Raw genomic sequence first — 22,311 nt, 5'->3', positions numbered from 1 at the left:
GGTGTGTGTTAGCTCAGGAAGGTCTTCTGCTAGATGCCCACACTAGGTAGAGGTAGAGGCAAGAACAGGGAGAGCTAAGGCAAATTTTAGCTTCACCTCTGACTTGAGTTGCAGCTGTTCTGGCTGTCCCCGGCTTTATATCCATCTTCCTTTCTATTTTTTTTTAAGATTTTATTTATTTGAATAAATAAACAAAGAGCAGAGAGCCAAATGCGGGGCTTGATCCCAGGACTCCAAGATCATGACCCAAGCCCAAGGCAGAGGCTTAACCCACTGAGCCACCCAGGCGCTCCTCCATCTTCCCTTAACCAGCTCCCACAGTGGCATAACGCTCAAATCCCTGTAACAAATTATACATACACATTACCTGGTGGTACTTTTCCTCTCTTTGAACCTTGATAAATATGGAAGGCCACTCAAAAATTTTAGTTGTGCTTATACAATAAATGCCTGCTTAACGACATGGCTGAGTTCTCAGTGCCCTCCTGCTTCATATACTGAGAGAAATAAATCGCCTGATCTGACAAGCAGTTAACTCGGCTGCTTTCCTGACATGCTTTCCTGGCATGCTTTCCCAGCATGCCCAGCACAGTGCCTGACACAGAGCTCAGTCTCATGACCCTGCGATCATGACCTGAGCCAAAATCGAGAGTTAGACACTTAACCAATTGAATCACCCAGGAGCCCCTAGGAGAAATCCTTTTTTTTTAAAGAGTGATCTTGGGGTGCCTGGGTGGGTCAGTGGGTTAAAGCTTCTGCCTTTGGCTCAGGTCATGATCCTAGGGTCCTAGGATCGAGCCCCACATCGGGCTCTCTGCTCAGCAGGGAGCCTGCTTCCTCCTCTCTCTCTCTGCCTGCCTCTCTGCCTACTTGTGATCTCTGTCAAATAAATAAATAAAATCTTTTAAAAAAAAGTGTTTTTTGTGTATATTTTCCTAAAATGATGTATTTTGGTATTTACATCAAGTGTGCAATATATATCGACATACATGAAGAATTTCTATAAGAACGTACCTAAAAGTGTTAACAAGGTTTCCTTCATGCTCCCACTCTTCTGAATATTGGGATAACCACCTTTTGCAGTTATTCCTGCCCTTTGTCCTTTCTTCATGGTTTCTCCTGTTAAAAAAACAAAATGCTACTGAGTAAATCTGAAGATTAAATTGGTTTTATTAAGTGATTCATGAATCAAGCAGTATCTCATCGAGCAAAGAGTTACTCCAAGGAGTTTTACAAAACAGAAGACTGTTATAAAAAGGAGCGTTAGGCAAGGAAGTCATTGGCAAAGGAAAATTGAAGGTTCATTGGAAGAAAATAAGAGTTCAGGGTGACAGTGGCTTTTCATTGGCTGAGCTGCAGCATTTTCCATTGTTTGGGCTTGTTGCTGGGCAGAGGAACATTTTCCTTCTTCTTGGGAAGGTAGTAAAGTAGTGACATCTTCCAGTCGGGATAGGAAAGAATAACTGTTTGGGATAACTGTTTGAGATAACTGACTAGTGGTGGTAGGGGATGAGAGCTTTCTCTAGAAGTCTTCCCAACTCCAATTTTAGTTCAGGTTTCCTCTATTAATTTTCACATTTCTCCTGTTTGGGCAAGATCTGTCTCTAAAAGCATCACTTATCAAGAGTTATATTTTCCAAATTCAGTAGCCTTTGTTCCTGGGTGCCAGAAAGGACATTTCCTATGGATTGTTTCCTATGTCAGAGGGAAAATTCATGAACCAAGAAAAAAAAAAACAAAAAACCCTCGAGGCCACCTTTCAGTTACCAAAAAAAGTAGTAGGGAGAACTCTCGGGTATTTTAAAATCAAAGTCTATATTTTACCAAGGTCACAAGCGTTGGAAATCACCTCAAAATGCTGAGCAAGGATCACACTCCAAACTTAGGGGCTTCATTGTAGTGACTTCACTTGTCATCTGGGTACCCTTCTGAAATAAGTTGTCTCTTTCTGCTTTTACAGGTCTTAACTGCCCAATATCAGTGTTAATTTCATCGACTACCACCAGAATCTGAGGAACAATCCCTCGTCAGAGAGAAAGTTCTTATGCTTCCTCAATGACCACTTGATAAGAACTAGGAATAAAATATTAAAGACTATGAGTCATTTGCCTTGTTATTCTTAATGCCAATGACTAGTCAACCAATATATATACTTCCATATATACGCTCTTAGAAAAGAACAGTGAGGAGTGTCTGGGTGGCTTGGTCATTGAGTGTCTGCCTTAGGCTTTAGTCATGAACTCAGGGTCCTGAGCTAGAGTGCCGCATCGGGCTCCGTGCTTAGTGGGGAGCCTGTTTCTCCCTCTCCCACTCCTGCTGCTTATGTTCCCGTTCTCACTGTCTCTCTCTGTCAAGTAAGTAAATAAATATTTTTTTGAAAGATTTTATTTATTTATTTGACAGAGAGGGACACAGCAAGAGAGGGAACACAAGCAGGGGGAGTGGGAGAGGGAGAAGCAGGCTTTCCCCCTGAGCAGGGAGCCTGATGCAGGGCTCGGTTCCACGACCCTGGGATCATGACCTGAGCCAAAGGTAGATGCTTAATGAGCCACCCAGGCACCCCAATAAATAAAATCTTAAAAAAAAAAAAAAAGAACAGTGATACAGAAAACTAAAATTACAGATGGGGCACCTGGGTGGCTTAGTTGTTAAGCATCTGCCTTTAGCTCAGGTCATGATCCCAGGCTCCTGGGATTGAGGCACAGATCAGGCTCTCTGCTCAGCGGGGATCCTGCTTCTCCTACTCCTTCTCCCCCTGCTTGTGTTCCCTCTCTCGCTGTCTCTTTCTGTCAAATAAATAAATAAATAAAATCTTTAAAAAAAAAAACTAAAATTACAGATATCAAAAAGATAATATGTTAGTTGTTACTGGAATGTATTTATTCTCTTTCTCCCTCTCTCTCTCTCTAAGTAATCTTTAGACCTAACATGGGGTTAGAACTCACTATTCTGAGATTAAGGGTCCCATGCTCTACTGACTGAGCCAACCAGGGGCTCTTGGAATGTATTTATTTTTGCATTTGTTTTTTTAAGATTTATTTATTTATTTTAGAGAGAGAACACAAGCAGGGGCAGCAGCAGAGGGAAAGGGAGAGAATTCTTAAGCAGATGCTACACTGAGCATACAGTCTGATGAGGCCTCAATCCCAGGATGCTGAGATCCGGACCTGAGCTAAAATCAAAAGTCAGATGCTCAACTGACTGAACCACCCAGCTGCCCCTATTCTTGCACTTGTTAACAGACTAGATAATGGGGCACCTGGGTGGCTTAGTGGGTTAAGCCTCTGCCTTTAGCTCAGGTCATGATCTCAGGGTCCTGGGATTGAGCCCCGCATCAGGCTCCCTGCTCAGCTGGGAACCTGCATCCCCCCCTCTCTCTCTGCCTGCCTCTCTGTCTACTTGTGATCTCTCTGTCAAATTAAAAAAAAAAAAAAGATTAAAAAAAAACAGACTAGACCTGGACAGTGTTCTAACCCAAACTATAAAGATACCATGTAGATGTGACTCAGAGAAACACAGATCATTGCACAAAATGCCATCCTTTTCCTCACCTAACACCCCAGTTTCACCTTCTCCCTGGTACCTTCCTCTAGATATTAACTTCCTTCCCCACCCCCTTAAAACTAGACACCTTAAGTAGTTTTAGGAGGTTTCAGACTGCAGGAAGGTGAAGAGATATACTTCCACAAAGTATTTTATCTTCCTATTTAATAACAATAAGAATGTAAAAGTAATTTTGGAATGTCCTATGGAAAATTTCAATTCTATTTCTGTTGCTATTACTACTACTCACAAGCCTGGCAGGTATCTGCCTAGTGCTGTGAAACAAGAACTTGATGTGATCACTACTTCTCATAGTAACCTGAGAGATGGGATAGTTTTATCTTTACAGGTCAGGGACGTGTCTAAGATGTGAAAATGTGTTAAGGAAACCTAACGTAGAGCTAGGAAGTCATGAAGGGAGGACTCACACCCACCACTCCTCACAGCTTGCAAAATCTAGCAGGAGGAAAATTTCCTCTCAGCTCAGTAACCAATGTAAGGCCACCACTGCTTTGCCTGCAGCCAATGAACTCCCATTTTCCTCCAAAGGACTTTCGTTTAATAAACCCCCTCCCAACTTCCTTCTTTATAAAGTATGCTCTTCTCCATCGTTCTCTGTACTTGCCTATGGTTTGCCATAGTGTGTTTGTCCCACATTGCCATTCTTCTTCCATTCCCAAATAAACTTGATTTTACTGGCCAAATTGCGTACCTTTCTCTTTTAAAACATTGACAGTGGTTATCCTGAATTTATTTGTTTACTTTTTTTAAAAAGATTTTATTTACTTATATTACAATGAGAGTGAGAGACAGAGACAGAGCATGAGCAGGGAGGAGGAGGCAGAGGGAGAGGGAGAAGCAGATTCTGTGCTAAGCAGGGAGCCCAATGCTGGACTCAATCCAGAACCCTGGGATTGTGACCTGAGACAAAGGCAGAGGCTTGAGTGATTGAGCCACCCATGCACCCATGATTATCTTGAATTTAAACCAGTCTAACAAAACCCAAGTCTATGTTCTTCTTAAACTCTCTAGTAAATCGTACCTGGACATAGCCAGATCTCACTTTGAAGGGTTCCCTTATGCACAAATTACACTCACCATAGTTTAGTTGCATAACACTTCCTCAAAAACATGGTGCAAATGTTAGTTACAACACTGTATCAACTGTAATTGCATAAAATATAAACTTTGCTCCTAGTTCTTCAGGCCATAGATCACTATATAAATAAAGGATGTGTATCGTGGTAAGTGACAAGGCATGTAAACTCTCTGAAAGTCTGCCAGTGGTCACTTTGAGTCTGTTGCTTAGCTCACATATGGACAGAAAAGCACGTGATTGGGTCACTTCTTGTCTTCCAAAATAAACCTATGGGACATTTTTAAAAAATGGATGCTCAAAAGAGGGAATTGATCAACAAAGACAAAAGTGCAGCAAATAAATGAAAAGTGTTAATGCTGGGAGTGAAATTGGAACTGAGCCTAAGTGGAGTTATATCCAAAAGAGCTGACAGGGAATGTTGATCATTGCTGTTGTCCAAGAGACTCCAGATCTGCAGCCAGAGGAACTTGTCCAAGGAGAACTTAACATAGGGAAAGTGTTTATGATGAAAAGGTTGAAGATGTCCTAAAAGAGATGATGCTGGCAAAACAACTTTATGCTGGGGATTCTTGAAGATATTTCTTAACATTAAAAGTGTGAATGATAAAATGTTGGAAGGTGATCCAAATTTATAAAGGAGTACAACAATTGAGAGAAAAATGGAAAAGATGTTCTTTCTGTCATACGCTATACAATAAAAAGAGGCAAGCTTTGTTCAGACTATTCTTGGTAAGGTTTTACAAATAAAACACTGTAATTCTCAATGTTTCTAATAAGTTACAGAGTACAAAAATAAATATTAGTTTTAATGTTGCTTTCATTTCCCAATACACTTAGAGCATTTTTAATGTTTTGGCAAAAATTTTAAAGATCACAGAAATAATATAATAATTTTTCCCCATAGACCCATAAGATCGTTTGCACAATTTCAGCTTGCATGGTCACTTTGATGGTTTCACGCTACTGTACAGAGTGAGGGACACACAAGCACACACACACACACACAGAGCAAAGAATCAGTCTGGCTTAAGAGGATCAGTAGAATGGGTCCCAAGTATTCTGGGTTTCTGTGCAACAATTTACTGTTTGGGTGACTTTGGAAAAGTCATTTAACTTCCTGGGCTGAATCTCTTCAACCCTGAAATAAGGGGTCTTAACAATGACTCTTCTGTCCTGGCCAGTCCGAGTCCTGCTAATTGACAACCAACAAGTTAATATTGCTAAGGACCTTCCTATTATCTTTGAAGTGAGAGGATAGCCTGAGTCAGTCTACAATGCAGTCATGAATGTTGAATCTACAAATGAATCTAGTGAAACCTGTAAATGCAGTGAAAAGCATTTTGGCATTTCCTGAAAATGTGAACTATAAAGTCTTCATTTCCTATTAGGATGTTGGCTGACTTAGAGTCACAAAGTTGGTTTTCATTCGTCTTCACCATAACTGACAGAGGCCTCCATTTCTGTGGCTGAGCTCCTGTGAGCATGACTCTTCTGGTGCTGAATGTATTCAGGCAACCGTGCCCTTTAAATGTGGCTTTATGTTTATAAAATCTGAGAGGATGTCAACAACCTAACTTTAATATGGAAGTTCTTCTTAAGGATTAAGAAATGCAATTATCTATTCATTTTGTTTTATTTTTATTTTTTAAAAGATTTTATTTTTAAGTAATCTCCGCACCCAGCCTGGGGCTTGAATTTACAACACAAGGGGGCACCTGGGTGGCTCAGTGGGTTAAGCCTCTGCCTTCGGCTCAGGTCATAGTCTCAGGATCCTGGGATGGAGCCCCACATTCGGCTCTCTGCTCAGCAGGGAGCCTGCTCCCCCCGCCCCCCGCCACCCCGCCTGCCTCTCTGCTTACTTGTGATCTGTCAAATAAATAAGTATAATCTTAAAAAAAAAAGTTTACAATCCCCAGAGATCGAGAGTCACATGTTCTACCTACTGAGTAAACCAGGCGCCCCATAAAGTACATCTTTATTTTTGGGGTTTTTTTTTTCATTTGTGTGGGTTTGTCTTTTTTTTTTTTCAAAGTCATCTCTAGGCCCAATGTGGGGTTTGAACTCCTGACCTCAAGATCAAGAGTCACATGCTCTACTAACTTGAGCTAGCCAGGTGCCACCTCTACTCATTTTAAAGCAGTTCACTTAAAAAAAAATAGTTTTCATTTACTTATCTATTCAATACTACTTGAGTCCATCCTCCAGGCAGGAGACCATCCCAGGTGTTTTGAATACTCAGAGACTAAGGTAAACTTGGTGCCCGCCTTAATTACTGGTGAGCAAAAAGACGTTTAACCCTTGTTAAATAAAACTGGATAATGTCATTTAAAAACACATTAACACCTATATAAAAAGCATTTCTGGCCATCAGCAATAATTTACTGAGAACTTATTTGAGCCCTATGCTTAATGGTATGGAAGACAAAGAGAATTAAATTGTTAGGTCTTTGCATTTAGAGAGCTTACCACCAAGCCAAGGGATTTTCATTCTTTTCTGAAAAGGCAAAATGTGTTTCTTATCAGGCTTATTATACATTATGCCTTTTCAGAAAAGAAAAAAAATTCTCAGGAGCCACGATAACTAAAAAGACTTTGAGAATAGAGAAACTGAATCACATAGTAATAAAATACAATGATTACTATAAAAACAACTCTAGAGGTGCCTGGGTGGCTCAGTCAGTTAAGTGCCCATTGAGCTCAGGTCATGATCTCAGGGTCAGGAGATCGAACCCCATGTCTAGCTCCACGCTGGGCACAGAGCCTGCTTAAGATTTTTTCCGTGGCTCAGTGGCTTAAAGCCTCTGCCTTCGGCTCAGGTCATGATCCCGGAGTCCTGGGATCGAGCCCCACATTGGGCTCTCTGCTCCGCAGGGAGTCTGCTTCCTCCTATCTCTCTCAGCCTTTCTCTTTGCCTACTTGTGATCTCCGTCAAATAAATAAATAAAATCTTAAAAAAAAAAAAAAAAGATTTTTTCCCTCCCTCTCTACATCTCCCCTCCACCGAAGCTCCGTTCACACTCTCTCTCTCTCAAAAAACAAACTTAAAATAAAAATGAAAAAACTCGGGGCGCCTGGGTGGCTCAGTGGTTTAAGCCTCTGCCTTCGGCTCAGGTCATGATCTCAGGGTCCTGGGATCGAGCCGCGCATTCGGGCTCTCTGCTCAGTGAGGAGCCTGTTTCTTCCTCTCTCTCTGCCTGCCTCTCTGCCTACTTGTGACCTCTCTCTCTGTCAAATAAATAAATAAAATATTAAAAAAAAAAGAAAAAACTCTAATCTTTATCTGAAATATATATTGAGCACCTGATAGGAAACGTAAAGTATACTAAGAACTGTGAATAAAAGCAAATCACAGTTAAGCCCTAGAAGGAAAGTCAAGGGCAAACCTTGATGATGCCTTATTTAGCTCCTTCACCTTTCTTTCTGTACCTGAGATGTAAAATCTCTGTGCTATTCACAAATGAGACTTTATAAAAATTGCTTTCAAATCCTATTCATTGGATCACAGTGATTTCAGTGTTAAACAATCTATTTTGGAATAAACTTTCACAAGGTGACAACTAGAGTTAGAGGAAGTCTCTTGGGCCTCTCTGTGAGAAATATTACACCCACGGAGTCAAAGTAGATAGCTAACAATTAGCCTGCCTTGCCCTCTGCATTCAAATGAAACCCCCTAAAGAAAGCCAAACCTTATTCTGAGTATTTCTAACTGGCAAGACTTAGGTAACAGGTTCTAGCCCTCCAGGCAGAGTGAAGAAAGCCAGTGACTTAGAGCAGAGGCAGAGCCAGGCCTTTCAAAGTGACAGTTGAAGATAGTAGCATTTCAGTTCCTCCTTTCTTAGCCTAAAGCTGCACTGTGTGATAAGGGCGCCATTTACCCACACCAGGCTGTTGAGCACTTGAAATGTGGCTAGTGGGACGGAGGACCTGACTTTTTAATATTCTTTTATTATTTTTTAAGATTTTATTTGACAGAGATCCCAAGTAGGCAGAGAAGGCAGGCAGAGAGAGAAGAGGAAGCAGGATCCCCGCTGAGAAGAGAGCCAGATGGGAGGCTTGATCCCAGGACCCCGGGATCATGACCTGAGCTGAAGGCAGAGGCCTTAACCCACTGAGCCACCCAGACGCCCCTGAGTTTTATTTTTTAAAAGTAATCTCTAGGGGCATCTGGGTGGCTCAGTGGGTTGAGCCTCTGCCTTCGGCTGAGGTCATGATCTCAGGAGTCCTGGGATTGAGCCCCACATCGGGTTCCCTGCTCAGCGGGGAGCCTGCTTCCCCCTCTCTCTCTGCCTGCCTCTCTGCCAACTTGTGATCTCTCTCTCTCTCTCTCAAATAAATAAATAAATAATCTTAAAAAAATAAAATAAAATAAAAGTAATCTCTACACCCAACGTGAGGCTCAAACTTATGACCCTAAGATCAAGAGTTACATGCTCTACTGACTGAGCCAGCCAGGTGCCCCTGACTTTTAAAAAAAATTAATTTGTTTACTTGTGGGGGGGGGGTAGGGCAAGGAACAGAGGGAGAGAGAATCCCAAGCTGATTCCGCACTCAGTGCAGTGCTCAGCACAGAGCCCAATATGTGGCTCAATCTCAAAACCTTTAATCTCGTGACCGTGAGATCATGATCTAGGCTGAAATTACAAGTTGGACACTTAACTGAATGAGCCATCACCCAGACACCCCTGACTTTTCATTTTAATTATAAAACACACACCGTAAAGTTGACCGTCTTAACCATTTTCTAAAATCAGTAGTATTGGGGCGCCTGGGTGGCTCAGTTGGTTGACATTTGCCTTTGGCTCAGGTCATGGTCAGGGTCCTGGGATGGAGCCCTGTGTCAGGCTCTCTGCTCAGCAGGAGCCTGCTTCTTCCTCTCCTTGCCTCTACCCCTACTTGTACCTCTCTCTCAAATAAATAAAATCTTTTAAAAAGTCTTTAAAAGGAGCACCTGGGTGGTTCAGTGGGTTAAAGCCTCTGCCTTCAGCTCAGGTCATGGTCCCAGAGTCCTGGGATCCAGTCCCCACATCGAGCTCTCTGCTCAGCGGAGAGCCTGCTTCCCCCTCTCTCTCTGCCTGCCTCTCTGCCGACTTGTGATCTCTGTCAAATAAACAAAATCTTTTAAAAATAAATAAATAAATAAATAAATAAAAAGCCTTAATACAATCAGTAGTGTTAAGTACATTCAGTGTTGTGCAAGCAAGCTCTATAGTCTTTTTGTCTTGAAAGCCTGAAAATCTGTACATAGTAAATAATTCCCAATTTCCTGCCTCCCCACAGTCCCTGGCAACATCACCATCCTTCTTTCTGGTGCTATGAATCTGAGTACTTTTGATACCTCATCTATGTGGAATCATGCTATATTTTTCTTTTTGTGACTGGATTATTTCATGCAGCATGATGTCCTTGTTTCATCCATGTAGTAGCATGACTTAAATTTCCTTCTTCTTCTCCTTCTGCTGCTGCTGCTGCTTCTTCTTTTTTTTTTTTAAAGAGAGAGCATAGCAGGGAGGGGGCAAAGGGAGGAAGAGAGAGGGAATCTGCTGAGCTCCAGATGTGGGACTCAATCTCAGGACCGAGATCATGACCTGAGCCAAATATCAAGAGTTGGACGCTTAACTGATTGAGCCACCCAGGTGCCCCAGAATGTCCTTCTCTTTTAGGGCTGTCATTCATCTATCAATGAATTGGGTTGCTTCCACCTCTGTTGTTAAAAATGCTGCTATGGGGGCGCCTGGGTGGCTCAGTGGTTTAGGCCACTGCCTTCGGCTCAGGTCATGATCTCAGGGTCCTGGGATCGAGTCCCGCATTGGGCTCTCTGCTCGGCAGGGAGCCTGCTTCCCTCTCACTCTCTCTGCTTGCCTCTCTGCCTACTTGTGATCTCTCTCTGTCAAATAAATAAATAAAATCTTTAAAAAAAATGCTGCTATGAACATTGGTGTACAAATAACTTTCAGATCTTTTTTTCAATTAATTTGAGTATATCCAGAAATGTAATTGCTGGATTACATGGTAATTCTTTTTTTTTTTAAAGACATTATGATTATAGTCCTTTTTTTTTTTTTAAAGATTTTATTTATTTATTTGACAGAGAGAGAGATCACAAGTAGGGAGAGAGGCAGGCAGAGAGAGAGAGGAAAGCAGGCTTGCTGCTGAGCAGAGAGGCTGATGCGGGACTCGATCCCAGGACCCTGAGATCATGACCTGAGCCGAAGGCAGCGGCTTAACCCACTGAGCCACCCAGGCGCCCCATGGTAATTCTTTTTAATTTTTTTTAGTATTTGTCATACTGTTTTTCATACTGGCTGTACCATTTTGCATTCCTGTTGGCAACACACAAGAATTCCAATTTCTTCACATGCTTGCCTTAATTTAAATATTGATAACTCAGTTACTGGAAAACTTTTAACTATGTTTGGAACAACATGGATATGTGCATCTACTTTTTTAACTGTAAGTTTTATAAAATATAAATAATATTCCCAATAAAAATTTAACATCTATATTCAGATGTGTTGTTCAGTAGAAAATACACACCAGGTTTCAAAGATTTAATCCAGTAAAAAATAATAAAACGTGTCTCATTGATAATTTTATATACTGATTACATATGAAATAATAATTTGGGTGTGTTGAAACAAATAAAAACATAAAATTAATTTAACCTATTTCTTCCTACTTTTGTAAATGTGGCTCCTAGAAAATTTTTAAATTACGTATAGGGCTTACATTCTCTTTCTATTGGATAGCACTACTGTAGAGGTAGCCTCCACTCCAGCATAGTGAAAATCACCAGATTCCAGAAAATAAACTCTTCCTGGGGTCCAAATTGTTTAAAAAAAAATTTTTTTTTAAGATTTTATTTATTTATTTATTTGACAGAGATCACAAGTAGGCAGAGAGGCAGGCAGAGAGGCAGGCAGAGAGAGAAGGGAAGCAAGTTCCCCGCTGAGCAGAGAGCCAGATGTAGGGCTTGATCCCAGGACCCTGAGATCATGACCTGAGCTGAAGGCAGAGGCTTTAACCCACTGAGCCACCCAGGTGCCCTTAAAATTTTTATTTTTAAGATTTTATTTATTTGGGGCGCCTGGGTGGCTCAGTGGATTAAGCCGCTGCCTTCGGCTCAGGTCATGGTCTCAGGGTCCTGGGATCGAGCCCTGCATCGGGCTCTCTGCTCCGTGGGGAGCCTGCTTCCTCCTCTCTCTCTCTCTCTGCCTGCCTCTCTCCCTACTTGTGATCTCTCTCTCTATCAAATAAATAAATAAATAAATCTTAAAAAAAAAAAAAAGATTTTATTTATTTGAGAGACAGAGACAGAGAGCACAGAAGGACCGGGAGAGGGAGAAGCAGACTTCCCAATGAGCAGGGAGCCTGACATGGAGGGAGATCATCCCAAGAACTGGAAATCATGACTTGAGCTGAAGGCAGACACTTAACCACAACGCAGCCAACCAGGAAGCTCCCCACCCTGCCCCGATCCCCTACCCCCGCCAGTTGCTTTAGTATTTATATCTTCTGCCCTTAATATCTTAATACATCTATCTTTCTTTTACTGCAGGAGGATTCCCTGAATGAAAGCCCCCCCACTTTTTTAAAGATTTACTTATGAGAGAGAGAGAGAGAGCGCGCGTGCGAGCGCACGAGCGCACTAGGTGGAGAGGGGTAAATGGATTGGGGGAGAGGAACCGTAGCCGACTACGTGCTGAGCAAGGGGCTTGATATCAGGAGCTTGAGATCCAGACGTGAGCCAAAACCAAGAGTCTCTTGCTTAACCAAATGTGCTACCCAGGCACACCCTGAATGACACTTTCTATTCACTGTTACCACAAAAAGTCAGGCCGTTATACCCATTTCCCTAGCGAGTATCTGGTGTTCAGTTTTGGTATCCTATTTTCTATGTTTTGTTGGTCTATCAGAACCTATGCCTTCCACTGGAGAGTCAATAAACTCCTGTGCATGGCGGGGGTGGGAGGGGAGTGGGGTGGTGCTGGCAGATGCATAACACCTCAGCAAGGAGAGCTCAGGGGGTATGTTAATGTGTTTACAGAGGAAAAGAGGCAGTTTCTTCCTTTAATTTGACAATGCTGCCTTGACAAAACTTCTGTATGTTTGTGGTTTTTACCACTTACAGCTTATTTCCACTCTGAAAGCAGTCAGAAATCCTGGACTGACTGACTTCCATATGACAACAAAGTAGTGGGGCAGTACCTGGACGAGATGTGGTCACTTTTAGTGACTGGGGGCTACATGACAGAGGGGTACGTGGGGAGCCAGGAAGAAATCCTGTCATGCTGGGATGGGAAGAACCAAAAGCTAGATTTGAGACAGAAGAGTTGTGATCGTGAATATATTTGCCTCTCACACCAGAGTCACTCAGGATATAATAGCCATCACTACCACTCCAGTGCCAAAAAAAAAAAAAAAAAAACCCACCAAAAAAAAACAAAAAAATACCTCTTCCGTGGAGGATAATTGTTCATAAATTTTTTTTAAAGATTTATTTATTTATGTAAGCAGAGAGCAGGGGCACAGGGGTAGAACAGAGATGGAGGGAGAGAAAGAATCCTTAAGCCAGCTGCGGGCTTGCTCCTGAAATCATGACCTGAGCTGAAACCAAGAGTTGGACACTCAATCAGATGCTTAACTGCATGAGCCACCCAGGTGCCCCAATTCACAATTTTTTTTTTTGAATAAAATTTTTATTTTGGGATCATTTTAAATATACAGAAAAGTTACAAAGATAGTACAGGGAATATCTGCATACATTTTACTGTTTTCCCTATATTCAATGTGTGATATAAACATGACACATTTGTCAAAACTAAGAAATTCACACTGAGAGTGCCTGGGTGGCTCAGTCAGTTAAGTGTCTGCCTTGGGCTCAGGTCATGATGCCAGGGTCCTGGGAGAAAGTCCTGCATTGGGCTATTTAGTGGGGAGTGTACTTCTCTCTCTCCCTTTACCCCACATGTGCTCTTTCTCAAATAAATAAAATGTAAATAAAAGGGGGGGGAGGAGATCCATATTGGTAGAATACTCTTAAACTGTAGACTTTGATTTGATTTTACCATTAATGTCCTTCTACTTTTCTGGAACCCAACACACAAGCCAAATTGCATTTATAATGCAAGCTTTTTATATACCAAGATCTTGCCCCATTTTACCATTCGCATTAATGTTTTTATTTCTTGGTACAGACTGTAAGATTTTTGTGTGAATGCTTACTTGTAATCCTGAAATACGTGTTTATTCATACTGGTGATGTCCACCAAAGACTACCAGACATAGTTGTGGTCAAACAATGAAGGGTTATTAGCTGCTGTAGTGAGGGAAGACCTCACCCCACGGGGAATCTCAAGATGGGGGTGTTAAAGAGGGTTCATTATAGTATATGGGCTTCTGTTAAGTGATTTGGGGGAGGGTCCAAGGAAACAGGTTTTGTTCTGGTGCAGTCAGAAAGCACGGGCAATTTTTATCAGAAAGCAGGAGGAATGGAGCAGGGCTAGAGTTGTCATTGGAAAAGCAGTAGTCACTCACGTTAGCTGGGGATGGGATGTTTAATCATCTCTGTGCTTGCACAGTGTCTGTTTTTATCTGTTCCGGCACAATTAAAATCTTATTTTCTTCTACTTTGTCAGAGAACTCATTCTAACGTTAATATTCCACGACATTGCTTACGTTCATCAGGGCATCCAGGCCAGCTCCCAACCGTGGTTCTCAGAGCTGCTTTTCTTAGCGCAGCACCTGATCATAATTAAGACAGAAAGCAACAGAAGACTGCTTAGCAGCTTTTGCCACAGAAATGGCAACTCTGGTCCGCGATACTGCTAATTCCAGCTGTGTACACGTGCTTAACGAGCAACTCCCCATCAAGGGCTGACAAGTTCAGTCTGTCTCGTTTAGAGCAAAAACACGGGTGGCCTGGATGTAGTAGGAACTCAAATGGCATCGAACTGAAGCGTTTCTCCAGCAAAGAACATTCTCGCCCTTCCCCCCCGCCCCCCCCCCCCCCCCCCGCACTCTTGTCTCTGAGAACCAGGCCAGAGGGCCAAAGCCCTCCCCTCGGGGTGGGGAACCGGCTGCCAGGAGAAGCGACCCGATAGTGCGGGCACAGCCCGCGCCTGCTCCTCAAACTCCGCCTTTGGAGCCGCCTTTATGTCTCAGCTGATCTCGGTTGCTTCTTTCTCCCTCGGCAGGAAATGGCGCCCATTTTCTCCTCTCACGGTGGTCTTCGACCCAGGCGTCTTTGGGGCTCACTGTTTGGGGTGCTTTTCAGTCTATACTTTCCGGGCTCAGGAGCGCTCTGCCGGCAGCTGCCCTCCGGCCCCGCTCTGCGGGCCCCGGCTCCCGCACACGCTTGGCGGGCCAATCTCCGCTCCGAGCCGGGCGCTTCACAATGGCAGCCTCGCCACCCGAGCCAGCTCCTGTGGGCCCGTCCCGCCGCGCTCCACTTCCAGCCCCACCTTTCCGAAGAGGTGGGGTTCTGCGGGGAAACAGACTGCGGGGGCGCGGGGGCGCCGGCTCCGGGGCTGTGGCTCCTGGGTGCTGGATACAGGACCGAGCCGGGACCGAGTAAGCCCAACACCGCGTGCGCCCTTCGGCGAGTGGTGCACTCGGGCCTGCGGTGCGCTAGACCCCGCCCTGCGGAGGCTCCGCCTAGGGCGCTCTGCCAGGGGTTTCCATGGTGACGGCAAACTAGCCTCAACTGCCTCAGCTACAACTGCCAAGTTCCCCGCGTTCCACCCTCCTCTAGGTGCTCGGAGGGACGATCGAGGTGCCAGAGGTGGAGAGCGGGAGAGTGGGGACTCGGATCCCGAGGTGAGGGGCGGGACCGGCAGCGGGTCCGCGGCTGAGGGCCGCACTACTGGGACCGACCGAGAACTGGGCCCTTGGGTGTGGGGACAGTGGGACTGAGATTTGGAGTGTTCTGTGTGTGTGTATGTGGGGGGAGGATTCATTGTAGAGGGAGCCAAGATTCTTGGCTCTAGTGGGGGAATCGCTAGTCCATCTGGGGAGATAGAGATAAGGGGATCTAGAGGGACTGAGTTTGAGGAATCCCTTTCTCAGGCCAGGGATGGCGGGGGAGTCCTAGACCCGCAGGTCTGAGACGTCTGTGCCAGCCTGCAGGGACACCTTTAAGGGTAGTGAGACGTGGAGGGGTGAGGGGAAGCTCCTAATTAAAGGCAGTACATTCACAGACTTCAAGAGTCACAAACTTGCACAAGGCTTTATTATTCAAAAACTTTCTTCTCTCTATAGCCCCATTTCCTGCCTCCCTGAGGAAATAATTTCAAACCTTTAAACTTGTCTTCTCCAGAAATTTTACTTCTTCCTCTTTTATCTGCATCTCTTCTTAGTGCTCTTTTATTTGCTTCACTAAATTTGAACACTTCAGTCTGAAATACTTACTCATTGATTTCCTTTGTCTCTTGGTCACACTTTGCTGCTGTCTGTGTGTAGTCAGCCGTTTGTTTTTCTTTACCTTTTCCTAGTCATACCCTTGACTACTTTTTGCACTGGTTCCTTTTTGACAACTCATCTTGGAATGAGCCTAAATTCAGAGGGGTGGGAATGGGTCCAGAGCTTTGTCTCAGGCTTTCATATACTTTCTGTATGATCAAGATTTTCATGTGTAGTGGTTTTTTCATTTTAAAAATAAGAAATATGACATATAAGGGATATATTGTAAAACATGTCTTGAAGGTGATAAGAATACTACTTAACCTAAAATCTGTTTATGTACCACTAATCTTAATAGAACTCTACCCTGATTTATAACCTTTGGTATAGTATCCATCATTAACCGCCCCCCATTACTGTTTTGAATTTTATACTTTTAAGTTACTTGTTTTTCATTAGAGTTTAACTAAAATTGTTTTTATTTCTTCCCCCCCAAAATGTGTTGAATTAGGGTTCAAAGCTGAGAGTCAAGAAAGAATTCTTGAGACGTCTTTGGTACAAAAAGATGATTTTTTTAAAGCAGGGGGACAGGACCCGTGGGCAGAAAGAGCTACCATGGGGTCATGAGGAGTGGCCCATTGTATACTTTCAAGTTGGAAGGGGGTTAGGAATAGTGTAAGTCTCTAAGGAATTTTGGAAGCAAGGTTTCCAGAACCTTGAGGGGGCTAGCTATTGTTAGGAAAAAGTCATTTATTACCATCTAATAAAACCTTAGTCATGAGACCCTTCACATGTATATTGGTGGGCCATATGCTTGGGGGATGATTACCAACAGGAATATTGGGGGATTGAGGGGGTTAGAGATAAGGGAAGTTTCTGAAGGAATTTTTATGTGTTAAAGTAGACTTGCAGGATCTCGGGGAGAAGGTGTCAGGCCAGGATTGACTTTTGACCTTAGCAAAATATTAACATCAAGGCAGTTGAGTCCCTAGAGGAATGTCACTCTGCCTGTTTCAAGGACTTGTCAAGTGTCTGTAGGTAGTAAGGAAATTTAATAATTTTTCTTCTGCCTTTGTTTACCACATCAGTTTTGCATGTCTTTGGATTCTATATATTAATTGTTTTCCTCAGTGCCTTTCGTTAATTAGCCTTGTCTGTTGTCTTCACAGGATTATTCTAAGACCAAGTATATAGCTGTAATATTTTTTGCTGTTTTTTAGTATTCCATTTAATAAGCAGGCAACAATTTATTTCTCCACTTTAACACTCATTCAAGTGTTAAAGGACATATAGGTTGTTTCCAGTTTAGGATATTATAAACAGTGGTATTTTGAACCAGCACAGTCTTCTGGGGGCACCCATGATGTGGGAAACAAAGGCAGTAGGAAATGTAGATAAAATTAAATGTCCATATAACCTGCAGCCCATTGACAAAAACTTGAGGCAAACAGAATATAATCATCCTCCCAGAAGCTCCTGTCTCCTGTCTTAATGTTAATGACCTGCTAAATGGAAATACAATCTCCGTTTGACAATAGCAAGGTCTCTGACATCCTGTGTCTTCTTTAGCTTATGAAGATCCTTTTGAAACTTCTCTTATCTCATGAATTCTTTCTTGGTTGTTACCTCCCAACCTCACCCCACCAAACCTCACCTATATTCCAAAACTATGTCACATGTGCCAGACTTACTATAGACTGTCCCTACTGCAGAATTCCTGGGTTCTAGGATTTGCCCACATTGAACTTCCTCACCTAAAGATACTTCGTAGAACAGTTGTACCAGTTTACCTCGCTCAAGCCAGTGGGACTGCTAGATTATAGAGTGAGTAAATGTTTAACTTTGTAAACAATTACCAAACTTTTCCAGAGTTTCTGTACTGTTTTCCCATTAGCAATGCACGAGAGTTGCAGTTCAACATGTTTGCTAGTACTTGATATTGTCGGTTTTAAAAACTTGAAATATTTATTTTAGCCAGTCTAATGGAGCATATGGCCATATTTTATTATGGCTTTTTTTTTTTTTTAAGATTTTAAAAATTTATTTATTTGACAGAAAGAGAGATCACAAGTAGGCAGAGAGGCAGGCAGAGAGAGAGGGGGAAGCAGGCTCCCCGCTGAGCAGAGAGCCCGATGGAGGGCTCGATGTGGGGCTTGATCCCAGGACCCTGAGATCATCCCAAGCCAAGGCAGAGGCTTAACCCACTGAACCACCCAGGTGCCCCTGAATGTTAGATCTTCTGTTACAGTCCCAGTGGTTCCTGAGGTTTGCTTCTGTTTTTCTGCTGCTCTATTTTGTCTGTCATTCAGATTGAGTAATTTCCATTATTTGTATTCAAGTTCACTGATACCCTGCTACTCCCCCTCACCCTACTTCATTCTGCTTTGGGGCCCATCTAGTGAGTGTTTTAGTTTGTAATTATATTTCTCAGTTCTAGAATTTCTGTTTGGTTCTTTAAATCTTCTGTTTCTTTGAACTGAATTGTACTTTTTCAGTTGTTTCAAACATGTTCGTAATTGCTCTCTGAAGCATTTTTGTGATAGCTGCTTTAAAATCCTTGTTAGATATTGCAGATATTAGTGTTGATAATGGTTTTCTTTTCTCATTCAAGTGGCATTTTCATGGCTCTTGGTATGACATTTCTTTAAAATTGGATCCTGGACATTTTGAGCAATTTTTTGAGGCTCTGACTCTTACTAAATCTTTGTGTTGTTGTTGTTAAGATTTATTTATTTTTATTTTTTATTTTATTATTTTTATTATTTATTATTATTATTTTATTTTAATTTTATTTTACTTGAGAGAGAGAGTGAGAGTGAGCGTATGAGCAGGGTAATGGCGTAGAGGGAGAAGCAGGCTCCCCAGTGAGCAGGGAGCCCGAAGTGGGATTCCATCCCAGGACTCTTAAGATCATGACCTGAGCTGAAGGCAGATGCTTAATGACTGAGCCACCCAGGTGTCCAGATTTATTTATTTTAGAGAATGATAGAGAGCAGGGGTGAGGGGTAGAGAGAGAGGGAGGGAGAATCTTCAAGTAGATTCCCCGCTGAGCACAAAGCATGTTGCTGGACTTGATGCCAGGACCCTGAGATCATGGCTGATCCAAAATCAAGAGCCCTACTATGCTCAACTGACGAGCCACCCAGGCATCCCCTAAATCTTCTGTTTTTAGGAGTTCTTCTCTGACACCCCACTGGCAAGAGAAAGAAAGGTGCTATCTCATTGCTGCCCAATAAGGTAGAAATCCAAGTTCTCTACTTGGCCTCTGTTGATAGTCCGGAGATTGGGAATGGAAGGGATGTTTTATTCTACTGGACTGTAGTGGCTGTCAGGTTCCCCACTGGACCTTCAACGATAGCACCTTCATAGGAGGGTCCACTGTGCCATGTTAAAGCCTAGAAGAGGATGTAATAGGTCTAGGCTTCCTATTAAGCCTTTGTTGATACGGGTAGGAGTGGTGTCACACTTTTTGTCTATGGAGTTTGGCTGGAGCAAGGTGTTTATTATCTCAAAGTTTTCTGTCTTGTAAGGCTGCTCCTTTCCTGTCCTTTTGCTGGAAAAAGCATGCTATTCTTAGGCTTTTAAAAATCTGCATCCAGGGGTGCCTGGGTGGCTCAGACGATAAGCATCTGCTTTCAGTTTGGTTCATGATGCCAGAGTCCTGGGATCAAGCCCCACATTGAGCTCCCTGCTGGGTGGGGATCCTGCTTCTCCCTCTCCCACTCCCCCTGCTTGTGTTCCCTCCCTCACTGTCTCTCTCCATCAAATCAATAAATAAAATCTTTAAAAAAATAAAAATCTGCATTCATTGACATTTTCAGATTGCTGGCTTTTTTTTTTTTTAAGATTTTATTTATTTATTTGAGAGAGAAAGAAGAAGCAGGGGTAGGGAGAGGGAGAAGCAGGCTCCTCGCTGAGCAGGGAGCCTGATGTGGGGCTCTATCCCAGGACTCCAGGATCATGAACTGAGCCAAAGGCAGATGCTTAACCAACTAAGCCACCCAGGTACCCCAGATTGCTGGCTTTTCTAACACATAGTTGGTATATACGAGGCAAAAAGAAAACCCAGGGACCCCAACATCATGTCATTTCTTGGGTCCCAAGATCCCTTCTTGATCTGCCATTTTCTCTCTACCTTTTAGTCTTATTTATTTATATAGTGTTCAGGATGTTTAGGTGTACTTAGTGGGGGAATATGAAGTATAGCTACTCCATCTTGTCCTGCACTGGAAGTTTTGCCTTTATTTTTGAAAAATATTTCTAGTATCTCTGCATATAAAGTTTTATCTTTCATATTTTAAAGCCATCATTCCACTGTCCTGTTTCTTACATTGTTTGCTTGTTTGTTTTTTAAGATTTTATTTATTTATTTGACAGACAGAGATCACAAGTAGGCAGAGAGGCAGAAGCAGGCTCCCTGCCAAGCAGAGAGCCGGATGCGGGGCTCGATCCCAGGACCCTGGGATCATGACCTGAGCCGAAGGCAGAGGCTTTAACCCACTAAGCCACCCAGGCGCCCCTTGTTTTTGTTTTTTAATGTAAGAATTAACAAAACTTTTGCATAAAAGATATTCTTTTACAGTTGACTTAGTCTCTCATATTTCTTTGAATATATTAGACACACATCTTTCAGAATCTCTTGTTTGTGGTGTATTGGCTTATTTTACTTCAGTATTAGTTTTTGTCCTTCTGGTTGCATAATACTCTTTGGGGTGTTGGTGTTTCTCAGATGTCATGTGAGAGTCCTGCTGGCGTGACTCCAAATACTATTGACTTCTACCCTTTACTGGCAACAGGATGGAGCGTTGTGTGGTCTGGGTGTGGGAGACAGTAGTGAGGTGGCATTCCTAAGGTATTTTAGTTGCTGCCAGACACCAAGGGCACTTCTCTGAGTCTCTGGTCGTACTAACTGTGTCCGCCTGGGAGTGGACCCACAGCTGCTTTCCAGCCATCTGGGCTGGAGGAGGAGGGAGCCCCAGCCCTCAGACTGTCTCTGGTGCTTCTTGCCTCTTTTCATGCTGTCATCTTCTGCTATTCTTTGGCTTTTAAAAATCTGCATTCAGGGATGCAAGGGTACTGAACTGTGGATCCAACTCTGTGGTCATCCCATCTTTAAATCCCTTAAAATTTCCTGTCCACTGAGGGTGACGCTTCTCATTTTCCAGCGATGATAGCCACTTATGTTTTTAAAATACCTTTTGTCATTTTTATAGTTTTTGGTCCAAAGCCCTACTGAAGTATGTGCTCTGAGTGTCATTTCGATTCCATTCAATTACAGACTCTCTGTAATATCAGGTAGTGCTTGTAGGTGGGGTGGGCGTATCTGTACAAGCTTTGGAATCAAGAGTCTTGGGATTAAATCTCAGCTCTGAAACCTATTTAATATTCTTTTTTTTTTTTAGAGATTTTATTTATTTATTTGACAGACAGAGATTACAAGTAGGCAGAGAGGCAGGCAGAGAGAGAAAGGAGAAAGCAGGCTCCCTGCTTAGCAGAGAGCCTGATGCGGGGCTCGATCCCAGGACCCTGGGATCCTGACCTGAGCCGAAGGCAGCGGCTTTGACCCACTGAGCCACCCAGGTGCCCCGCCTATTTGATATTCTTAAGGCCGTTTATATTTCACCTTACCTTCCTCATCTATAAAATGGGGAAAATAATGTTTGTTATGTATTCTTGTTACATATTTAAATGAAAAATTACTCAGTTTTTACTTTGTTTTCAGCCACAAAAGATTGCACCCAAACTAGTTTGATGCTCTCCTGTCCAGTGTCCCTTCACTGATGCTTGGTCCTGAAGGCATTGGAGGCCCAGCTCACCTTGGTGCTATCTGCTGAATTTGTGCAGAATTTCCAACATTGAAGATGGGGTATCAAGTGTTCATTTCCTTTTTTGTTTAACTCTAAACAGAAGATATATCAAATGGCCTTAAAAAAAAAAAAGAGGGAGAGAGAGAAATTGTGGGACACAGATATATTAAATTATTCAAGTCCCACAGAATTGAAGCAGCTCAGGGTTGAAGGGCAGTGGCATATATAGTATGTCAAACAGCTCAAGCTGATATAGCTTGTTTTATAGGAAAACTTCACTGGCTACAATCTAATCTTATACAGGGAGCCCAGGAAAAATGTGCAGCTTGTTATTACAGAAGTGGAAACTGTGTAACCGATTTGTACCATGAAATTGTGAAATCAGTATTTTTAAAAAATTTCCTTTTCAGTATTTTGTAATGCCTCAAAATATCTCTTGCATTTTGAGCTTGCTTCAGTTTATAT

At 42.8% G+C, this 22,311-nt stretch overlaps 2 protein-coding genes across 6 annotated transcripts in view; one reads left to right on the top strand and one right to left on the bottom strand.

Moving 5' to 3' along the window:
- ZNF239 (zinc finger protein 239) overlaps window positions 1-22,311 on the bottom strand; it is a 97,564-nt gene that overhangs the window by 610 nt on the left and 74,643 nt on the right. For 3 of the 5 annotated variants that reach the window (XR_006821262.1, XR_006821264.1, XR_006821265.1), the window contains exon 4: window positions 1,015-1,119. Coding sequence is in view for 1 of the 5 variants with exons in the window: in XM_046027394.1 (XP_045883350.1) it covers window positions 1,015-1,119; window positions 14,318-14,383 (171 nt within the window). In the remaining 4 variants the exon portion in view is untranslated. Of the gene's footprint in view, window positions 1-1,014; window positions 1,120-14,176; window positions 14,293-14,317; window positions 14,384-22,311 lie in introns of those variants that run through there. The other 2 variants (XR_006821261.1, XM_046027394.1) reach the window with 2 other exon arrangements.
- Window positions 14,795-22,000, top strand: LOC123955389. Its single transcript, XM_046027395.1, has 2 exons — window positions 14,795-15,457; window positions 21,762-22,000. The coding sequence occupies exons 1-2, from the start codon at window positions 14,795-14,797 to the stop codon at window positions 21,789-21,791; spliced, it is 693 nt and encodes a 230-aa protein (XP_045883351.1). The 3' UTR covers window positions 21,792-22,000.

The sequence above is a fragment of the Meles meles genome, chromosome 13, assembly GCF_922984935.1.
Source record: "Meles meles chromosome 13, mMelMel3.1 paternal haplotype, whole genome shotgun sequence".
Lineage (NCBI taxonomy): Eukaryota > Metazoa > Chordata > Mammalia > Carnivora > Mustelidae > Meles > Meles meles.
This window is presented reverse-complemented; position numbering and strand designations above follow the sequence as displayed.